The 21,475-nt window shown below is 44.5% G+C and overlaps 1 protein-coding gene across 1 annotated transcript in view; it reads left to right on the top strand.

The window, feature by feature from the left end:
* The window catches only part of LOC145349755 (uncharacterized), a 108,524-nt gene that overhangs the window by 64,302 nt on the left and 22,747 nt on the right, over positions 1-21,475 (top strand). The window contains exons 15-18 of the mRNA XM_080198289.1: positions 2,254-2,847; positions 5,773-6,411; positions 13,211-13,798; positions 20,083-20,721. Of these exons, the coding sequence (XP_080054415.1) occupies positions 2,254-2,847; positions 5,773-6,411; positions 13,211-13,798; positions 20,083-20,721 (2,460 nt within the window). The remainder of the gene's footprint in view (positions 1-2,253; positions 2,848-5,772; positions 6,412-13,210; positions 13,799-20,082; positions 20,722-21,475) is intronic.

Genomic DNA, 21,475 nt, shown 5'->3' with positions numbered 1-21,475 from the left:
GCTGCACCAACAACAGGTGTTCTCCTATCCCCATAACCCCACATGTTTATCCTCCTAATCCCCCTGACATTAAGGAGCAATTTATCATGGCCAATCAACCTAATGCCCACATACTTGGGCTTATTTGGACTGTGGGAGGAAATCGGAGTACCCGGAGGAAACCCACACAGACACGGGGAGAATGTGCAAACTCACATAGCCACCTGAGGCCGGAATTGAACCTGGGTCATAGAGTCATAGTCATAGAGATTTACAGCATGGAAACAGGCCCTTTGGCCCAATATGTCCATGCTGCCCTATTTTAATGACTAAGCTAGTCCCAGTTGCCCATGTTTGGCCCATATCCCTCTATACCCATCTTATCCATGTTACTGTCTAAACGTTTTTTTAAAAGACAAAATTGTACCTGCTTCTACTACTGCCTCTGGCAGCTTGTTCCAGGCACTCACCACCCTCTGGACCCTTTTGTATCTCTCCCCTTTCACCTTAAACCTATGCCCTCTAGTTTTAGACTCCGCTATCTTTGGGAAAAAATATTGACTATCAAGTTGACTGATGTCCCATCCCTGGGTCCCTGGTGCTGTGAGGCAGCAGTGCTAACCCCACCGTGCCACCGTGCCACCCCACTCTCCTAAATTCAAAGCAACTCACAGAAAATTCATCTCAAGTGTAAAGCTGTCCGCATTATCAATTCAATGGGTAAATCAGGTAGACACCCCAGACCAGATAAGGTTCTGTTTCTAGGCAATAGATTATATGGGAGGTGTTTGGTCCATTGAGTGAAATCATTTATTTACACATCACCATTGTGATGCAAAGCAATCTGTTAGAATTTTGCTGTCATCCAGGCCAGCAGGATTTTACTGTCCTGCCAACAGTGCACCCTTGCCATGGGTTTCCTGGAAGCAAGGGGTGGAAAACCCTGTTGACAATGGTGAGACCATAAGATCCTGCTGCCTCCTGCCACCACCAAATATGCCACAGGGAATGAGGAAAAATCCCACCCATTCTCCTCGGAGCTGACAGCATTGTGTATTGCTATTTACTCAAACGAATGGAATAGTTACATAATAGAAAGAGGCCATTCAGCCTATCAAGTCCACTCTAGTTTTCTACAAATTCAGCTAGGCCCACTCCCCTGCCCTTTCACCGAAACACTGCACATTTTCTATTTCCAGATGTTTATCCAATTTCCTTTTGAAAACCATAATTTGATTTGAGTTATTATTGTCACATGTATTAGTATGGAGTGAAAAGCATTGTTTCTTGCGCGCTATAAGGACAAAGCATACCGTACATAGAGAGAGTGCAGAATGTAGTGTTACAGTCATAGCTAGGATGTAGCGAAAGGTCAGCTTAATGCAAGATAGGTCCATTCAAAAGTCTGACAGTAGCAGGGAAGAGGTTGTTCTTGAGTCGTTTAGTATGTGACCCCAGTGCCAATGAATCCTCTGGGTGCTCTGGTTTCATAGAATCATAGAAACCCTACAGTGCAGAAAGAGGCCATTCGGCCCATCGAGTCTGCACCGACCACAATCCCACTCAGGCCCTACCCCCATATCCCTACATATTTACCCGCTAATCCCTCTAACCTACGCATCTCAGGACATTAAGGAGCAATTTTAACATGGCCAATCAACCAAACCACACATCTTTGGACTGCGGGAGGAAACTGGAGCACCCAAAGGAAACCCGCGCAGACACGAGGAGAATGTGCAAACTCCACACAGACAGTGACCCAAGCCAGGAATCGAACCTAGATCCCTGACGCTATGAAGCAGCAGTGCTAACCACTGTGCTGCTTCTGCTGCCCAAACCATTTCCCCCCACAGTCTGAAAGACGTGCTGGTTAGGGTGCATTGGCTATGCTAAATTTTCCCTCAGTGTACCCGAACAGGGGCCGGAGTGTGGCGACTAGGGGATTTGCATAGTAACTTCATTGCAGTGTTAATGTAAGTCTACTTGTGACAATAATAAACTTTTAACTTTAAACTTGGATGATGGCAAACGTGAAATTTTAAATCTTCCCTTCAGATGGTTACCCTGATCCTAATTAAGACTGGGACTCTCCAATCTTGGTCACCCCACCATCGCTGCCAGTGAGAATGAAGAATTTGGCGCTTAGCTAAAATTTCATTCACTGCAGCGGAACCTGAGAATCCCAGCCATGGAGGAGGTCAAAGAATTCTGCAAAACATAGATCTATTATTCATGATTTATTTTAATGTTTTCCTTTTGTATTTCAATGTTCAGCTTCAGCAGTCAGGAAGAGGGATATTGTCTTCCTAATCGATGGCTCTCCTGGAATGGGGAGATCATTCTTTCAAGTCCGTGCGTTTCTTAATGCCATAATCCAGGAGCTCGATATTGGACCTGACAGAGATCAAGTTGCTGTGGTACAATACAGCTCTGATGCGAGACTTGAATTTGGCCTCAACACTCATTCAAATAAAGATGAGGTTTTGAAAGCATTGAGAAAGCTGCGATTGAAAACAGGAAGACCCCTCAACACTGGTGCTGCACTGGATTATGTCACAAGGAATGTCTTCACTCCATCTGCAGGGGGTAGGAGCGATGCTGGAGCTTCACAAATCCTGGTGCTCATCACTGCCGGGAAATCCAGAGATGATGTTGGCCAGGCAGCAGATGCAGTGAAACAGGCTGGTATAGTGCCCATTGCTATCGGATCCAAGGGTGCAGACACATCGGAGCTACAACAGATCGTGTCAAATCCTGATTCTGTTCTGAAACTGGGAGACTTCCAGGAATTACAAACTATTCAACAAGACCTACTATCGAAAGTTAGAGCAGTGTCTGTGATTGAGGAACCAATTCCTCCCACTGAAGGTAAAACCTTTGTTAAAATGAGTTTGCTATAGTTACTGCATCTATGTAAAAGAACACAAACTGAGAAAAAGTGAATATGTATTTTCCTGTATATGCTGCAGTGGAAACTATCAGGTGCAGTAGAATGGGAGCTGGACCTTAAGCTTCTCAAATAAAGAAATGAATCAGCAGTGTTTGGTGTCCATTATAATCAGGGTTCAAGAGTCTGGTTCAGCCCAAAACAGTCACAAGTCAAAGCAAGAAAAACATAGTAGGAGGTTGGTTAGTCCAAGAAAGAGGTAACCAAGACTACAGATGCACAATTACAAAGGTACCCATCAAATCTTTGACTAAAGTCTTTGACAATGTCAAATTGTTAATACAAGGGTATATGATGAAAGTTGGTAGTTCTTATCTATACCTCTATTAACCCTTTACACTTGTGTTGGTGACAAATTTGCGTACTGAGGGTGTAGGTTTAATAATAATGTAAATATGTTGAAAGTTAAGCTTCCTGCTGTTCGTCCCACAGATTGATCATTTTTAAATTTTCTTGCTACAATTACGAGCCCTCGTTTTGTGTTAAGATGTGTCTTGCAGCACATGCAATAGCAGAAACTATCAGTTACAGGAGAGTGAGAGCTCCACCTCAAGATTCTCGAATCAAGCAATCAGTCAGCAGTGTTTGCTGCCAAAATATGTTCTATGTTCTATGTTCTAAAAGAGAAAAAGAGAAAACACTGGAAAATCTCAGCAGGTCTGGCAGTATCTGTAAGGAGAGAAAAGAGCTGACTTTTCGAGTCCAGATGACACTTTTGTCGAAACAGTGTTTGGTACCTTTAAAATAATTAGGGTTCGAGGGTGGGTGGCAGGTTAGCCTGAGACGGTAAAGGGAGAGTACACCCTGAAAAACATAGCTGCAGATAGCATACAGAAGCCCACTCATTAACTCTTGGCAAATTGTGGTGCAACAATTCTCATCTATTTGTGGGAAATGATGAGCAGAGGAGCACAAAATAAATTGTTTACGCAAATGTAATGCTTTTAAATTTATACCAGGATCATAACAATTAGTGTAGTTGAGCCTATACCTGCATTTTAACAGTCCTCTCATCAATGAAAGTGTTCACACAGAACATGGGAGTGAAGTTTAAAACACCATTTCCCCTGTCTGCAGAAGTCTCAGATAGTTTTATTAAGAACTCGAATGTAAAAATTACTAAGTTGATATGGTTCGTGACAAAGGATGGAAGGAGGCTCATGTGGCGTATAAGCGCTACCTGCTAGGCCAAATAATCTGTTTCCATCTTGTAATACTTTCTAAATCATGTGAACAGTCTGTCTATCATTCCTCTCATTAATATATTCGAGGTCTTTCCCAATCCTCCTCCGTTTTTGTGTTGTGTTTTTATTCTGAATCCCAACGCCCAAGTCCACGTTGTCCAGCCAACAGAAGTGGGTTACTTGCAACCTCTCTCAAATCTCAGCAACAATCATCAAATTTCATTTTTTATTTCTTGTCCACCTATTTTGTTTTTGTTGTAAACCTCGTATAAGACAAGCTATTAAATGCACCGCACCCCATCTATTCATCTACTGCATTGTTACCGTTTATATAATCAGACATTTGTCATACTCTTATTAATTTTGTCAAATATGACTTGCCTGGATAAATCCATGCTAGCTGCTCTTGATTAACACACACGTTGCAAAATGTTCACTAATTTGGTATTGAATTATGTAGTCTTAAATGTTCCCAGAACCAATATTTCACTGAAGATACATCTTAACACAGCACTAACCATGTTGTCCTCACTATTTCCCAACTGCTCTCCTTTTCTTACATTAGTTATTTGCCTCACTTCATATCACAGAATTAAATAAGTTTCAGAGTTTATTAGGGAAGGAATGACAGATCTCAGGGCCTAAATACTTGAAGGCCCTAACACCACTAGTGGTACAAAGGAAATCAGATATGCTCAAGATACTAAAATTAAAGGAACGCAGAGTTCTCATTGGTTTGCAGAACTGCAGATGGACGTAGAGATAGGAAAGTTAGGAATTCTGTCAACCTTTACCAAATTTCAGTTACATAAAAAATCTATCATAATGCATTATACTTCACTGTGTAACAGGATATGTCATGTGAGCATGTCATTCTTTCTGTTTGTGTTGAACTGAATCTCAGAATCAGCCTTTATTTCATTGCATTGTGCATCTAAATAGATAGACTTATTTCATTTGGATATTGTAGGCTAATAGGTTCATGTCACAATTCAGGTGCAAACTCAGTGATGGCAATAATCACAGCACCAAAACTAATCAATAAGATTCCTGCAAAACTGGTCCTCTTGCACTTAGCTTTTTCATGGCAGGACCTCTAATTTGATTATTTTAAAACAGAAGTAACCTTTGCATCTTTGTCACATATTTCGGCAGTTGCTAGCCAGTTTCTCATAGCAGCCTGAAGTGGGCACTAGATTGTCCGTTTGCCAAGCAATTTGTTTAAGGAGGGTGAAAACTGAAAACTTTGGGGTTACCATAACCAATTTATTAAGCAGCTCTCTTTAGACCATGCTAAATACCACATTGGATTATTAAATGTCTGTTTTCCATCTGCAAATGGACAATGAAAGATCCACCATCAGGCAATGTACTGTGGCTAAAAGAAGAGCTGCCACTTTTCTGTAAGTTGGTAGAAGTATTTTAGGTTTTCTCTGGTTTGAGGTACCTTTCCTTTGCTATTATTGTAACTGGATGGTGTGCGCCTCTCCTTAAGGTTCAGGAAGTACAAACCAAAAATCCGTGATTAAAGTCTCCAATTGTCGATTTTTTTAAAAACTTGTAGGAACTGATTACGTTACAATCTGGCAGTGAGAACAGATTTACCAGGTGTTATTTAATTGCTGGAGATGTTATGTGACTGACATTTATTTCTTTTTCCAGTTCTATCAAAGGAAATGAGTGAGAGAGACATTGTCTTCCTTATTGATGGATCGGACAATGTTGGAAACACAAATTTACCTTCTGTCCGTGATTTTATGACACGAATCATTCAGAACCTGGCCATTGGCAGTGACAAGGTGCGAGTAGGTTTGGCACAGTACACGGATGACACAGAAGCTGAGTTCTATCTAAACACTTATTCATCAGAAGCTGAACTCCTGTCTCACATCAGGAGTCTCAGACTGAGCGGGGGGGAAACGGCCAACACTGGTTCAGCGTTGGACTTTGCCATTAAATATTATTTTACTAGCTCTGCGGGAAGTCGAATAAAAGAGAATGTTCCTCAGTTTTTGGTGCTTGTTACTGGGGGAAGGTCCAGTGATGATGTGGAAGGACCAGCAGATGCATTGAAGCGAGCTGCAGTAATGACCTTCGCTGTTGGAGTTCAACATACGGATCCAGCACAGCTAGAAGAGATTGCAATTGACCCGAGTTTAATCTTCAATGTAATGGATTTCAACTCTCTGCCTGAGATCCACAGTCAGATAATAATACCACTGACAACACTGACCGTTCCAACAGTAATTATTGAAGAACCAACAATAGATATTGAACAGGGAGTGGTTACCAAAGCAGAAGGTACATGAATTATACTTTTATCTATTTCAGTTATTAGTGCATTAACTGTAGAGTTCAAGGGCCAAAATTGCATGAGTCCTGAATATAAGCACAGGGATTGTAAAGCACAATTCTCCCACGCAGGCAGCCAACCAACTTTGTGTTGTCCTTGTAATTTAACTGAGGCAAGTGGGTAGCCAATACTGACCACACTGTTGAGTAGCTGCACTGTTCAACAGAGGACACATGTACATGTGGGGTCGGCACTAAGACCATTAAAACTAGCCTGTACTCTCTTAGAGAGGAGATGGTGGTGTAGTGGTAATGTCACTGGACTGGTAATCCAGAGGTTTAGGCTGATGCACTGGGGATGTGGGTTCATATCTCACCACAGCTGTTGGCGGAAATTCAATTGAATTAATATGATCACACGCTGTATCGCTGTCAGAGAGGACAGAGAATTTGGTGCTCAGCTAAATCTCAGTTTACTGCAGCGAGACAGGAGAATCTGCAGGAGTGAAAGGCTGGAGAATCTCACCGATAGTCTCAGTAATGGTGACCATGACAGCTATCATCAATTATTGTGAAAATCGATCTGGTTCATGAATGTCCTTAGAGAAGGAAGTCTGCCATTCTTCTGTGGTCTGGTCTGCACCTGACTCCAGATTCACAGAAATGTGGTTGGCTCTTAACTTCCCTCTGAAATAGCCTGGCAAGACTCAGTTCAACCGCAATTAGGGGTGGGCGACAAATGTTGGCCTCACCATTGATTCTCACATCCCTGAAACAAATAAAAAGAAAATGTTGGAAGTAATGGCAAGTAACATTCAAAGGACAAAAGAACAAAGAAAATTACAGCACAGGAACAGGCCCTTCGGCCCTCCAAGCCTGCACCGACCATGCTGCCCAACTGAACTAAAACCCCTTACCCTTCCGGGGGCCATATCCCACTACTCCCATCTCATTCATGTACTTGTCAAGATGCCCCTTAAAATTCACCACTGTATCTGCTTCCGCTAGCTCCCCTGACAATGAGTTCCAGGCACCCACCACCCACTGTGTAAAAACATCTGCCTCTTACATCTGTTTTAAACCTTGCCCCTCACACCTTAAACCTGTGCCCCCTTAGTAATTGATTCTTCCACCCTGGGAAAAGGCTTCTGACTATCCACTCTGTCCATGCCCCTCATAATCTTGTAGACTTTTATCAGGTCTCCCCTCAACCTCCGTCGCTCCAGTGAGAACAAACCAAGTTTCTCCAACCTCTCCTCATAGCTAATGCCCTCCATACCAGGCAACATCCTGGTAAATCTTTTCTGTACCCTCTCCAAAGCCTCCACATTCTTCTGGTAGTGTGGTGACCAGAATTGAACACTATATTCCAAGTGCGGCCTAACTAAGGTTCTATAAAGCTGCAACATGACTTGCCAATTTTTAAACTCAACGCCCCGGCCGATGAAGGCAAGCATGCCGTATGCCTTCTTGACTACCTTCTCCACCTGCATTGCCACTTTCAGTGACCTGTGTACTTGTACACCCAGATCCCTCTGCCTATCAGTACTCTAAGTGTTTTGCCATTTACTGTATATTTCCTACCTGTATTAGACCTTCCAAAATGCATTCCCTCACATTTGTCCGATAGTCTCACGGTACGCAAGTACCAGGAATTAAACATCTCCAACAAAGGAGAATCTAATCATCTACCCTTGACAGTCAATGGCATTGCCATTGCTAAATCCCCACTATCAACATTCTGGGAGATTCCATTGACCAAAAACTGAATACAACCAACAATGTGAATACTGTAGCTATAAGAATAGTCAGATGCTGGGACTCCTTCAGTGAGTAACTCATTCGCTGACTCTGTAAAGCCTATTCACCATCTACAAAACATAAGTCAAGAGTGTAATGGAATATGCTCCACTTGCCCGGATGAGCACAGCTCCAACAGCACGAATAAAACTTGACACCATCCAGGTCAAAACAGCCCACTTGATTGGCACCCCAACCTTCAACATCTACTCCCCCTACCATCAAGAGCAGTCGTGTGTATTATCCACAAGATGCAAAGCAGCAACTCTCAAAGTCTCTGTTGACAGCACCTTCCAAACCTGCAATCTCATTCACTTAGAAAAACTGAGGCATCAGATGCTTGGGACAATCACCACCTACCAGTTCCCCTCCAAGCGATACATAACCCTGACTTGGAACTATAGCCATGATGTGGGTATGCTGGCGTTGGACTGGCGTAAACACAGTAAAAAGTCAGACTTTTTATTGGAACTATAGCACCATTCCTTCAATGTTACTCAGTCAAAATCTTGGAACTCTGAACCTAACACATGAATTACAGCTTTTCAAGGACATAGCTAACCCCTACCATGTCAAGGGCAATTAGGGGAGGACAATAAATGCTGGCCTGACCAGTGATGCCCCCATCCCATGCAAGTATGAAAACAATTGGCATTTTTATGAGCCATATATTTCAGTAATACTATAAATACCATCTGCTGTGCCCCCACTATACACTTCCCACCAGCAATTCGGGGTAGCACTGTATAGGGGCACTTGGACAGGCAAAGATAGGCACAAGAGAATGCACAAGGATGACCAGTTCACATTTGCAAGGAATAGTGGATGTTTGTTTAAAAATTGTTGATTTGGAATGGTTGTTTTTGGTGATCTATCTTTCAGCGTTGTAGTCAAGGGGGTTCTGTGATGATTAGTGACTGTGGGAATGGTAGGTGTGGAAATGGGTTCTGTTCACTGGAATCATGGTCAGATGGTGAACAGCCCAATGGGAAAGGGGACATGTTGGTTACCTCCTTCCTTCCTCCTCTTCTGTTTCTTCCTCCTCCACCTCCAACTTTTCCTCCTCTGTTACTCACTATATCTCTGTTTTCATTAAAACCCGGTTGTATTGCAGACACCCCCATGAAGAATTTTCACACACACTCTGAGTACTGCCAGGCCCTTCCAGAGTGGCCCAGGCAATGGAAGTGTTCCTTGAGCAGCCCAGTAGTCTATCTGATAAAGTTTCATGTGGCAGTGTGGTTGCTGCCATGGTTGCTGCATAATTCCTACACAGGGATAAGGGCCTGGAAAAGATGCTCTGTCAGAGAGCCGGTGCGGAATTGATGGGCCAAATGGCCTCCTTCTGCACTGCAGGAATTCTATAAAATAATGTGCTCAGCACCAACTGAATATTCAAGTGTGGAAGCCTTTGAGGATATGGTACATCTTCACATTTAGATGCAGCGCTCGTAAAGCCAATCGTATGCAGTTTGTGTCACCCTGCCTCATATGAAAGTTCTACTATCCTGGAAAAATCATGTGTATTCCCTACCTAGAGCTATCTGGTCAGAGAGAAAACAATGTCCCTCTCCTGGAATAAAGACCATCTCTTATCTCTTTTATGCAGTACTGGATGACAAACTGGGAGATGTTAGAGATGTCACCTGCTACAGTCAAGAAGAACCCTGACTCATTGCCAGGCTCACCTGTGCTGCCACTGGCAGTGCTGCCCTTGCTCTGCTCTGAGAACACTAGTTTACCTGTGAGAAGTAGCACGCCTTTATAAAACTGAGGCAATCAACATGCAGCTCCTGAATTCGATTGAGGGAAAAGCTCTCCTAGAGACATTGGCTGGATAAGGCCTGCTATTGAAAACCCTTCTCATCCAGCGCTTTCAATCTCATTGACCAGCCTGTACTCATCTATGATATCTCTGCTCAAACTCTCTTTTCAGCTACAGGCCAAGGGGGATGCTGGTGATAGCACTGTAATTCACAGAGGTCAGAATCCAGGTTTTCAGAGAGAAAACTCATCGCTATTTTACAAAACCTCACAATGGCTGCAGGAATCTATCAGCAAATAACCTGGAGTAGCTGACAATCCCTTTAAAAAGTATTGCTTGTTGGGGTAGGGTGGGTGGGGGAACCTCCTCCTTGCTGTTGAACATGTGTCGAGCTGTGTAAGGTGAAGAAAGCGGGGGCACGGAGTTTAGAAACAGCACGAATGGTGTCAAGAGCAGCAGGAAGAAAAATCGGTTCAAAATTTTCAAACCCCCCCCCAAAAAAATCAGTAAGACTGGCACCAGGTCATCCCGAAATTCCACTTTCAGCCAAACAAGACCAGTTTGAGCAAGTTTTACTAATTTCATTTCCAGGTTTTTGTGTTTTCTTCTTTTTGGCTGCACATTAACCAGACACGATTTACCAGCTTTCTGTACTTCCACCAAACACTCCTAATGCTCGTGCTAATGCCCTTCTCAAAATGGCCTCCATAATGGCCCACATCACACGGTGCGAATAGCCCCTAATTCTATAGGTGCTTGTGGAGCTGAACTTTGTGGCTAGTCCATTTCACCTGGATCTTTATAGTTTTCTGGCATTGCTGATGACCTTGAGGCAGGGGCATTGCTGAAGAACTCTTTCTCAGGTCCCGTTTTGAAGAAGGTGAGCTGAATTGGCCAACAGCTGAGTTGGCACTTCACTGATCTCCCAGGATGCACCTGCATCAAAGGAAGGCAAGCACTCTGGTATCTCTATCATGAAACCAAGGCACCCCCATGTCGGTGATCCGTGTTGGAGAGAGGGTGGGGGAAAATGCTGCTGGGGGGGTGGGGGGTGGTGGTGGTGTCCATAGGGAGAGAAAGGGGGTCTCCCAGTGCACTGTGAGACCAGAGTGCCTTTGAGGAACATGTCTGAGCATCCTGCGGCCCACAGTCATGTTTAGGCCCCGCCTCCCCCTGACCAGTGATGCAAAAACCCCAATTCTCCAAAAAAGATAACTGGATGTGGGTGTGCGACTGAGAGTCCGGCACCCACCTCTCCACTATCTATGACACTTTGGCTGCAAACTTACCAGCTCGTCACACTGGTCAGTTGGTGAGGTGAGCCGACAAGATAAGGCACAAGGTTATAAATAAGGATAGTGACCTTACTGGCATTGATCTGCCGGTGAAATTGGGTTTGCACCCCCCTCTGGCTTGTCATGCCATTGGTGAGTCCCAAGTGCTACTATCCAGCTTCACTTGCACATAACCTGATGCTGAGGTCCTCATTGGCAAGAATCACAAACAGTCCCCACCAACAGAACAGACGTGCGGGTCTCACTGAGTGGGGAGGGGGGATAAGAAGCCATTGAAGCCTCCTGGGTGGTTGGGGCAGGGCAGGGCTGGGCATTGCCTCACTGGGCACCCTGGAAGTGTCCACCAGGTATCCTGACAGTGCTAGGATCAGTGCCAATGGGGCAAGGACTGAGGGGGGGGGGGGGTGGAGCCTGAGAAAGGGAGGGAGGTGGGCAGGGAGCTCCGCAGGGGGGGGATCTCTGCAGGGGGAGGGGGTGTTGATCATGGGGGTAACAATCAGAGGGCTGTGGGGAACTCTTCAGCAGCGGTCGGGGTGGGTGGGGGAGGTGATATCTGGGGAGGGGAGGGTGAGGGAGGGTTAATGGCACAGGGAGTGATTGGCAGCAGGTCACAATGTCCGTGGAGGTGTGGAGGGGGGGAGGGGGTGGGGGGTTAGACATGGTCTCCCAGTACAGATCAGGGCAACTGCACAATGTTACCCCCCCTGGAACTCAGCAGCTGGTTTCACTGGTGAGATTAGGCTCCATTCCCCCCCCCCAACCCCACATTAGTGAGAATTGTATACTTGCTCTTTTGTTTTTACTAAGTGTCGTACGATTGTGACTGGGAGCTTGGCAAGAACAAAATTGGCATGATTCTCTCTCATTTTCATGCTCGTTTGACACAAAGAATTTTTAAAATAAAATTGTACCCTTAGGAATTTTCAGGAGAATTCCGTCTGACAAAGTCAGCCGACTACACAATAGGATAAATTTCCCCTTTCCACCCTGTTACAGGAATCGTAGTGGGTGAGGGGCGGACAATGGAAAGGTCGGTTAACCTCAGGTGGGAATTTCTGGTTTCAGGAAAATCCCGCTTATCTCCTCTGTATTATTTTTCTCAAAACAACAGTGCATTTTTGATGTTCACTTCAGATTCCTTATCATTTGGCTTAATCCTGCAGGCTACGGTGCAGAGGGACCTGGGGGTCCTTGTGCATGAGTTGCAAAAACCCAGCCTACAGGTGCAGCAGGTGATCAGGAAGGCGAATGGGATGCTGGCCTTCATAGCGAGGGGGATAGAATATAAAAGCAGGGAGGTCTTGCTGCAGCTGTACAGGGCACTGGTGAGGCTGCAGCTGGAGTACTGTGTGCAGTTTTGGTCACCGCACTTGCGCAAGGATATATTGGCCTTGGAGGGAGTGCAGAGGAGGTTTACTAGGCTGATACCGGAGATGAGGGGGTTGGACTATGAAGAGAGACTAAATAGACTGGGTCTCATTGGAGTTTAGAAGGCTGAGGGGGGATCTTATAGAGCCGTATAAGATAGTGAAAGGGATGGATAGGGTAGAGGTGGAGAGGTTCTTCCCACTTAGAAAGGACAGCAGGACTAGAGGGCACAGCCTCAAGATAAGAGGGGGGGGGCAGTTTAGATCAGAGTTGAGGAGGAACTTCTTCACTCAAAGGGTGGTGAATCTCTGGAATTCTCTGCCCGTTGAAGTGGTGGAGGCTACCTTGCTAAATATATTTAAGTCACGGGTAGATAGGTTTTTGGTAGGCAAGGGGATTAAGGGTTATGGGGAGAAAGCGGGAAAGTGGAACTGATCCACTTCAGATCAGCCATGATCTTATTGAATGGCGGGGCAGGCTCGAAGGGCTAGATGGCCTACTCCTGCTCCTATTTCTTATGTTGTTATGTTCTTAATCTAGAAGTAAATTATTTATCTGTATCTCTGTTCAATTTTTGCAGTCAGGAAGAGGGATATTGTCTTCCTGATCGATGGCTCTCCTGGAACGGGAAGATCATTTCCTCTAGTCCGAGAGTTTGTGAAGAATGTAATCCAGGAGCTCGATATTGGACCTGACAGAGATCAAGTTGCTGTGGTACAATACAGCTCTGATGCGAGACTTGAATTTGGCCTCAACACTCATTCAAATAAAGATGAGGTTTTGAATGCACTGAGAAAGCTGCGACTGAAAACAGGAAGACCCCTCAACACTGGTGCTGCACTGGATTATGTCACAAGGAATGTCTTCACTCCGTCTGCAGGGGGTAGGAGCGATGCTGGAGCTTCACAAATCCTGGTGCTCATCACTGCCGGGAAATCCAGAGATGATGTTGGCCAGGCAGCAGATGCAGTGAAACAGGCTGGTATAGTGCCCATTGCTATCGGAGCCAAGGGTGCAGACACATCGGAGCTACAACAGATCGTATATGAATCCAATTTTATTTTGAAACTGGGAGATTTTAGAGAATTGCCAAGTATTCAAAATGAGCTGATATCTAAAGTTAAAACCGTTTTTATCATGGAGGAAATAACTACTGTTAATACTGAAGGTAAAACGGCTTTGAACAATCGTGATTGTTTTATGTCTTTAAGTTACTCATGACGTGGAGATGCCGGTGTTGGATTGGGGTAAACACAGTAAGAAGCCTCACAACACCAGGTTAACGTCCAACAGGTTTATTTGGTAGCAAAAGCCACTAACTTTCAGAGCGCTGCTCCTTCATCAGGTGAGTGGGAGTTCTGTTCACAAACAGGGCATATAAAGACACAAACTCAATTTACAAAATAATGGGTGGAATGCGAGTCTTTACAGGTAATCAAGTCTTAAAGGTACAGACAATGTGAGTGGAGAGAGGGTTAAGCACAGGTTAAAGAGATGTGTATTATCTCCAGACGGGACATTTAGTGAGATTTTGCAAGCCCAGGCAAGTCATGGGGGTTACAGATAGTGTGATTACTTGTAAAGACTCGCATTCCAACCATTATTTTGTAAATTGAGTTTGGGTCTTTATATGCCCTGTTTGTGAACAGAACTCCCACTCACCTGATGAAGGGGCAGTGCTCCGAAAGCTAGTGGCTTTTGCTACCAAATAAACCTGATGTTGTGAGACTTCTTACTGTGTTTAAGTTACTCAGCAGACTAAAAATCATATTAAAAAGTCAGAAATTATGCAACTGTGGAATCATAGAAACTTGCAACTTCCCACTGCGCCTACGCTGGCACTGATGGAAGAGGAGGAGTGTTTAGCCCCACTTTCCCACTCCTTGTCTGTTCGTTCATCATCCTCAAGTACCTTTACCAACTGCCTTTTAAAATCACTTCATGGAATTAGCTTCCACCACTTTTTCAGGCAGATCATTTCAGATCTTGACAATCCTCGGTGGGGGAAGAACAGTTCTGTCACTGGTTTGTGGTTTGCTTTTCATTTTGAAGACTATTTGAATCTCTCTCCGGCTAACTTGTGGCCTGTTCTGGATTGGGAAGGTTTCCCAAGTAATTTAGGTTTCTTCAAAAATTCCTTTATTCACACAATATTAAACTCTAAGCTTTGACTAAGCTAAGTATTTCTCTCTCTCTCTCGAGGAGTATTCCATCTTCTCCGAGCCTCTTTCACATGACTGTTGCTATCACTGGTTGGATCCTGGTACTATCTCGGTCTGTATTCATTATTCTACCATCTCTCCTCGGGATCTTTAGCCAATGGTTTTGAATCTATTATTTCTGGTTAGTGGCCCAGGCAGCAGAGGGAATTTTTTTTTCTCTATTTACTCTGTTAAAACCTCTCAACATCTTGGAAACTGCCATTCTCAGTGTGCTTTCCAAGAACAGTTGTAATTTTCTGAACATCACCTCGTTAACTTTATTATTCACTCCACTCCAGATAGTACCATGCTATCAGACCTGTTGAGTATTTGCAGCATTTCTGCATTTATTTCTGTGATTTTTAAAGTTCTAGCATTTTTTAAAAACTTCTGTTCATTTATTTACAGTAAACCATATTTTATTTTAACTACCTCATTAATTTGCAGGGCCATTTTCCGGATTTGTGTTTAAGAATATTAATGTCCCTCTGCGCAGCCACGCTTTTTAAAACTGTGTCATTTTTAAAACGTTGTCTTCCCATATTAGTTATCCCAAAGCGCATCGGCTCCCACGCTGGATATTTGAGCACAGACTCCTGGCTCACACTCCAGTGGAGGTTGGCTGCACCATCGATGGTGCCTTCTCTCAGGCAGTCTCTCAGACGGGGCAGGTGAATGTAAAAGACCCCTGGCGCTATTCCAAAGGAGAGCAGGGGAAAGTTATCCCCTGGGTTCTGGCCAATATTTATCCCTCAATCAACATTGAAAGCAGATCAGCTAGTCATTATCACGCTGCTGTTTGTGGAATCTAGCTGTGTGCAAATCAGCTTCTGGATTTCTTACATTACAATGTTGACCATACGTCAACAGGTATTTCATTTGCTATAAAGCACTTTGGCAGATCCTGAGGTTGTGAAAGGCACTATATAAATGAAAATATTGCTTTCACGTGTCTCAAGGTTGAATGTCATCTGCCACGCATCTGTAAATTTCATCCTAAATTCTATAACTATCCACATCGCTATACATTGCAAAGTTTCAGATCATAGAATCATAGAATCCCTCCAGGGTGGCAGGAAGCCATTCAGTCCATCGAGCCTGAACCAGCAACAATCCCGCCCAGGCCCTATTCCCGTTACCCCACATATTTACCCTGCTAATGCTCTGACACCAGGGTCAATTTAGCATGGCCAAGCCACCTAACCTGCACATCTCTGGACTGTGAGAGGAAACCAGACCACCTGGAGGAAACCCATGTGGACACGGGGAGAATGTGCAAACTCCACACAGATAGTGACCCGGGGCTAGAATTGAACCCGGGTCCCTGGCACTATGAGGCACAGTGCTGACCACTGTGCTGCCCCTTCTAGTTCCCAGTGACCCCTGTGTTCCTCTCTGGGATGGAGGGTTAGCTGGAGTGAGATCCTCTGGTGCGAACACTAACAGGTTCCCACTGATGCCTTCACCGTACAGTTGAATTCCTGCATCAGAGTGTGGACATCTCCTGCTCTGGAGCGCACGTCCCGCACCAAGGTCTCCACTGCAGATGCCACCCTCGCAGACAGAGAGCGAAGGGATTCCTCCAATTGGCCTTGCAGTTCGAGGAGGGCTGATACTCGCGACTCTGCCTTTGCAGCTCCAGCAGCTGTGGGACGGCCTGGCCTAGGGGCGCATCGCTGGTAAGGGGCTCAGCAGAGCCCTGGGCTGGCATCCTCCTGAGTGCTGGTTCACTGGGGCATCCCTGCTTTGGCACACTGTGGATTGTCAACAGAAGCCTGTCTACTTATCGGACCCGCTGAGGTGTAAGTATCTGCACTGGTGCTGGATGTGGTGGGTCAGGACGGTCCAGCTTATTCAGGTGGTCAGCCTGCAAGAGAAGGGAGATGGCACCAGTGAATTACAGGGGATATGGAAGGAACATTGATGACTCATTTGAGGAATGACCGCAGTTGTGTTGAGGATTCTCACGTTTCTTTGCTGTTTGCACTGCAGCAGCATTGCAGAGATGCCCTTTCTCCTCCCTGGCCAGCTTAGTTCCTTGCCCCTCAAAACACGTGAGGGTTCTCAGCTTGGCCACGTCTCCAGCTGGCTGCGCCCGCTGATAGCTTTTGTGCCCTAGTTTGTCCTGCAATGACACAGATGGGGAGAGCAGTGTGGACATTTAAAATGATGATAAGGTGTAGCAGGTGTGGGGCTTGGGTTGGAGCTGGAGTGTGAGGAGCATACGACGGAGGAGGGGGGGAAACACGGTGATTGTGGGGGAGAGGGGGAACCTGATGCCTGGTGTTGGAAAAGGCAAGGTGGCTGATTACGTTGGGGTTGGGGATGGGTGGGGTGTGTGAGGGGGTCCAGTGGAAGACTTGGGGTCGTTCACTTACCCTGGATGGATGAAGAAGATCGCTTATCTTCTCCAACACTGCTGCCCCCTCTTCTTCTGGACTGACCACGGCTGCTACTGCATCCCAGACAAGGGTAGTGACCCTGCTGGAAGGCTGTCTCCTGGAGCGGGGATAGAGTGTGTCCTGCCTCTGCTCCCTTCCCTTAAGCAGTCTGGTCAGGGTGTCCTCTGTAAAGCACAGTGCTGCCTTCTGTGTCCAATCCCTGTAGCCAACGCTCCATTTTCCTCACCGGAACCATCACTCTGCCATTGTTTGATATGATCTTGCCCAGTCATTACATTGTGATCTCAGAGGCAGCTGCCATCGTCTCCAACATCTGACACCATAAACCCCGTAACATAATCTGCATCTTCCTTCAGTGCTCCAGGTCTGAATAGGCCTCATGAGCCTTTGTATTTTACTGACAGAGTGAAAGTCTAATCTCAGCTGTTTGGAATGATCCTGAGTTAAATGAAATCCCTGATTTGGATATGCCACTCAGAGAGGCTGCAAAGATCATTTTTGTGAGAACTGTAACTGTTAACGATGGTGCAATAAGGGTAACATTCTGACCCAGAAGTGTGTAGTGCTAACAGAGTGGCTTCAATGAGAAAACACGAACATTACACATCATGAATGAGCTGATCTGCTTTAGAATTGAAGTTCACTCAATATTTTTTCCCCCATGTCAGTGGTATGTTATGGACTGCAAGTATCAGACACCACAGTTCACTGTTTAGGGAGTAATTGAGGAAACTTAGAATCAGAGAGGTTTACAGCATGGAGATATGGAAACCGTCCATGCCCATTTTTTACAATTAAGCTAGTCCCAATTGCCCGCATTTGGCCCATATCCCTCCACACCAATCTTACCCATGTAACTATCTAAGTCCTTTTTAAAAGACAAAATTGTCCCCGCCTCTATTACTACCACCTCTGGCAGATCATTCCAGACCCTCACCACCCTCTGTGTGGAAAAAATTGTCCCTTTTGTATCTTTCCCCTCTCACCTTAAACCTGTGCCCTCTAGATTCAAACTTCCCTACCTTTGGGAAAAGAAGTTAACTATCTACCTTATCAATACCCCTCATTATTTTATAAACTTCCATAAGATCATCCCTAAGCCCCCCAAGCTCCAGAGAAAAAGTCCCAGTCTATCCAGCTGCTCCTTATAACTCAATCCATCAAGTCCCGGTAGCATCCCAGTAAATCTTTTCTGTGTTCTTTCTAGTTTAATAATATCCTTTCTATAATAGGGTGATCAGAACTGTACACAGTATTCCAAGAGTGGCCTTACCAAGTCTTGTAAAACTTCAACAAGACATCCCAACTCTGAAATTGAAGGGTCTGACTGATGAAACCAAGCATGCCGAATGCCTTCTTCACCACTCTGTCCACCTGTGACTCCACTTTCAAGGAGCTGTGAACATGTACCCCTAGATCTCTTTGTTGTGTAACTCTGCCCAACTTCTTACAATTAACTGAGTAAGTCCTGCCGTGGTTCAATCTATCAAAGTGCATCACCTCGCATTTATCTAAATTAAACTCCATCTGCCATTCATCAGCTCATTGGCCCAACTGATCTAGATCCCGTTACAATCCTACATAACCTTCTTCACTATCCACTATGCCATGAATCTTGGTGTTCTGTCAACCTACTAACCATGCCTCCGAAATTCTCATCCTTAGAATCACAGAATCCTACAGTGCAGAAGGAGGCCATTCGACCCATCGTGTCTGCACTGACCACAATCCCACCCAGGCCCCATCCCCATAACCCCTAGCTAGTCCCCGTGACACTAAGGGTAATTTAACATTGCCAATGCACCTAACTCACACATCTTTGGACTGTGGGAAGAAACCGGAGCAACCGGAAGAAACCCACACAGACACAGGGAGAATGTGCAAACTCCACACAAGCCAAGAATCGAACCCAGGTGCCCAGTTTTTGAGGCAGCAGTGCAGTCACTGTGCCACCGTGCTGCCCATAAATCAATATCCAAATCAGTAATATGAATGACAAATAACAGTGGACCCAGCTCTGATCCCTGAGGCACACCGCTGGTCACAGGCCTCCTGTTTGAAAAATAAATCTCTACAACCACCCGCTGTCATCAAGATAATTTTGTATCCAATTGGCTACCTCACCCTGGACCCCATGAGATTTAACCGTATATAACAACCTACCGTGTGGTACCTTCTTTAGTGAAGATCTAGAAATGTTCCTGTAATCCATCCTTTTTCACTCCTAGTATTCACTTGTGTGGATCTAACAGTAATTGTAATAGTAATTACAAAGAGTAATATTTTTGAGAATGATTCTGAAGATGAGGGCTTTTAGTTATGTACATAAGGTGGAGAAACTGGGTTTACTCTCCATTTAGACAAGAAGATTGAGAGAAGATTTTTATCGTTCAAAAACATTCGGGGCCTAGACAGAGGAGTTAGGGGCAAAATTTCCATTGGCAAAAGGATAGAGAAACAGAGGTTTCAGATTTAAAGAACTAAAGATGACTTGAGGCAAACCATTTTGCAGCAAATGGTTATGATCAGGAATGCACTGCTGGATAGAGTGGCAGACACACACTGAATAACCCCTGAAAGGGGATGGGGGAGGAAAATTGTTGGATGATGGGGAAAGGACTCATTTAATGTCCAGCTAACTTGCTCTTATAGAATATCTCCAAAAGCTCAATGGGCTGAATGGCCTCCTCCTATCTGTGACCATTCTGTGATTCTATGTTCTGTGATCAGCCTAATTTGTTACTCCTTGTCTTTTGTATTAATGGCACCCAATGTGGTAGGGATCTATGAACAAAGATTTCCCAGTTTTATATGATCCGCTGTTGATTACGCTGTGTATTCTTTTGCAGTATTGCCTGAAGAAGTGAACAAGAGAGACATTGTGTTCCTAATTGACGGATCAGACAACATTGGGAACACAAATTTACTTCTTGTTCATGATTTCATCAGAAATATAATTGAGAACCTCAATATTGGAAGCGACAGAGTGCGAGTGGGCCTAGCACAGTTCAGTCACAATACAGAAACTGAGTTCTACCTAAATACCTACTCATCAAAAGCTGAAATTCTGAGTCATGTCAAAGGACTCCAATTGAAGGGTGGAACAACACTCAATACTGGCGCAGCTCTGGACTTTGTCTTCAGAACCCACTTCACCAGCCAGGCAGGGAGCAGAAAAGATCAAGGAGTTCCCCAGTTCCTGGTGTTGTTCACTGGTGGTCGATCGATGGATGCTGTTAAGCCACGCGTAGATACACTAAAGCGAGCTGCCATCGCAGTCTTTGCTGTTGGAGTGAGAAACGCAGACCCAGTACAGCTGCAAGAAATTGCAACCGACCCCAATTTGGTTTTCAGTGTCAAGGAATTCCGTAATTTAGCAAATGTACAAGAACGGGTGATGACACCATTATCAACACTTACTGCTCCAACAGTAACTACTGGAGAGTCAACTATGATTGCTGGAGAACCACTAACTACTCAAGAGAAAGGTAATTTTTACTTCAATTATTATTGCATTATTAGTGTTAATAATTTGAAAACATTTTTAATTTTCTTGATAATACTTCATCATTCACTTAATATATTAGGGAACAACGTAGTTCAAAGATAAAGTTAAAAATACAGATTCACAAATCACTAAAAGTAATGCTGCTGATTAAAGGTCATATGAAGAACAAACAAAGCACTGGGTTCATTTCTGGAGGGATTGAATTGTAAAGCATAGAAGTTAAACTTTATTGAGTTATATTTACATTGCACCTGTTCTGGTCTCTGTAATGAGAAGACATTGAGATACTGCAGGAGATGCATATTAATTTAGCAGACTGAGGTTCTGTCAATCAAGAAAAATTGAATATTCTCAAGAAAAGAGAGGACTAAGGAGTGACCTGACAGATGCCTTAAGATTATGAAAGCGTTCTCTAAGATGGATACAGAGATGTAGAGATAGATGGAAAGAAATGTGAGGTAATGTATTTTGAAAGGTCTAATACAGATAGAAAATATACAGTAAACGGCAGAGCCCTTAGGAGTATTGCTAGGCAGAGGGATCTGGGCAAACAGGTACACAGATGACTGAAAGTGGCAATGCAGGTGGAGAAGGTAGTCAAGAAGGCATACGGCATGCTTGCCTTCATTGGCCGGGGCATTGAGTTTAAAAATTGGCAAGTCATGTCACAGCTTTATAGAACCTTAGTGAGGCTGCAATTGGAATATAGTGTTCAATTCTAGTCACCACCCTAC

Source organism: Carcharhinus amblyrhynchos, chromosome 11 (genome assembly GCF_965287045.1).
Source record: "Carcharhinus amblyrhynchos chromosome 11, sCarAmb.v2.hapA, whole genome shotgun sequence".
NCBI lineage: Eukaryota > Metazoa > Chordata > Chondrichthyes > Carcharhiniformes > Carcharhinidae > Carcharhinus > Carcharhinus amblyrhynchos.
Note: the sequence above shows the minus strand (reverse complement) of the source record. Positions and strands in the feature narration are given on the sequence as shown.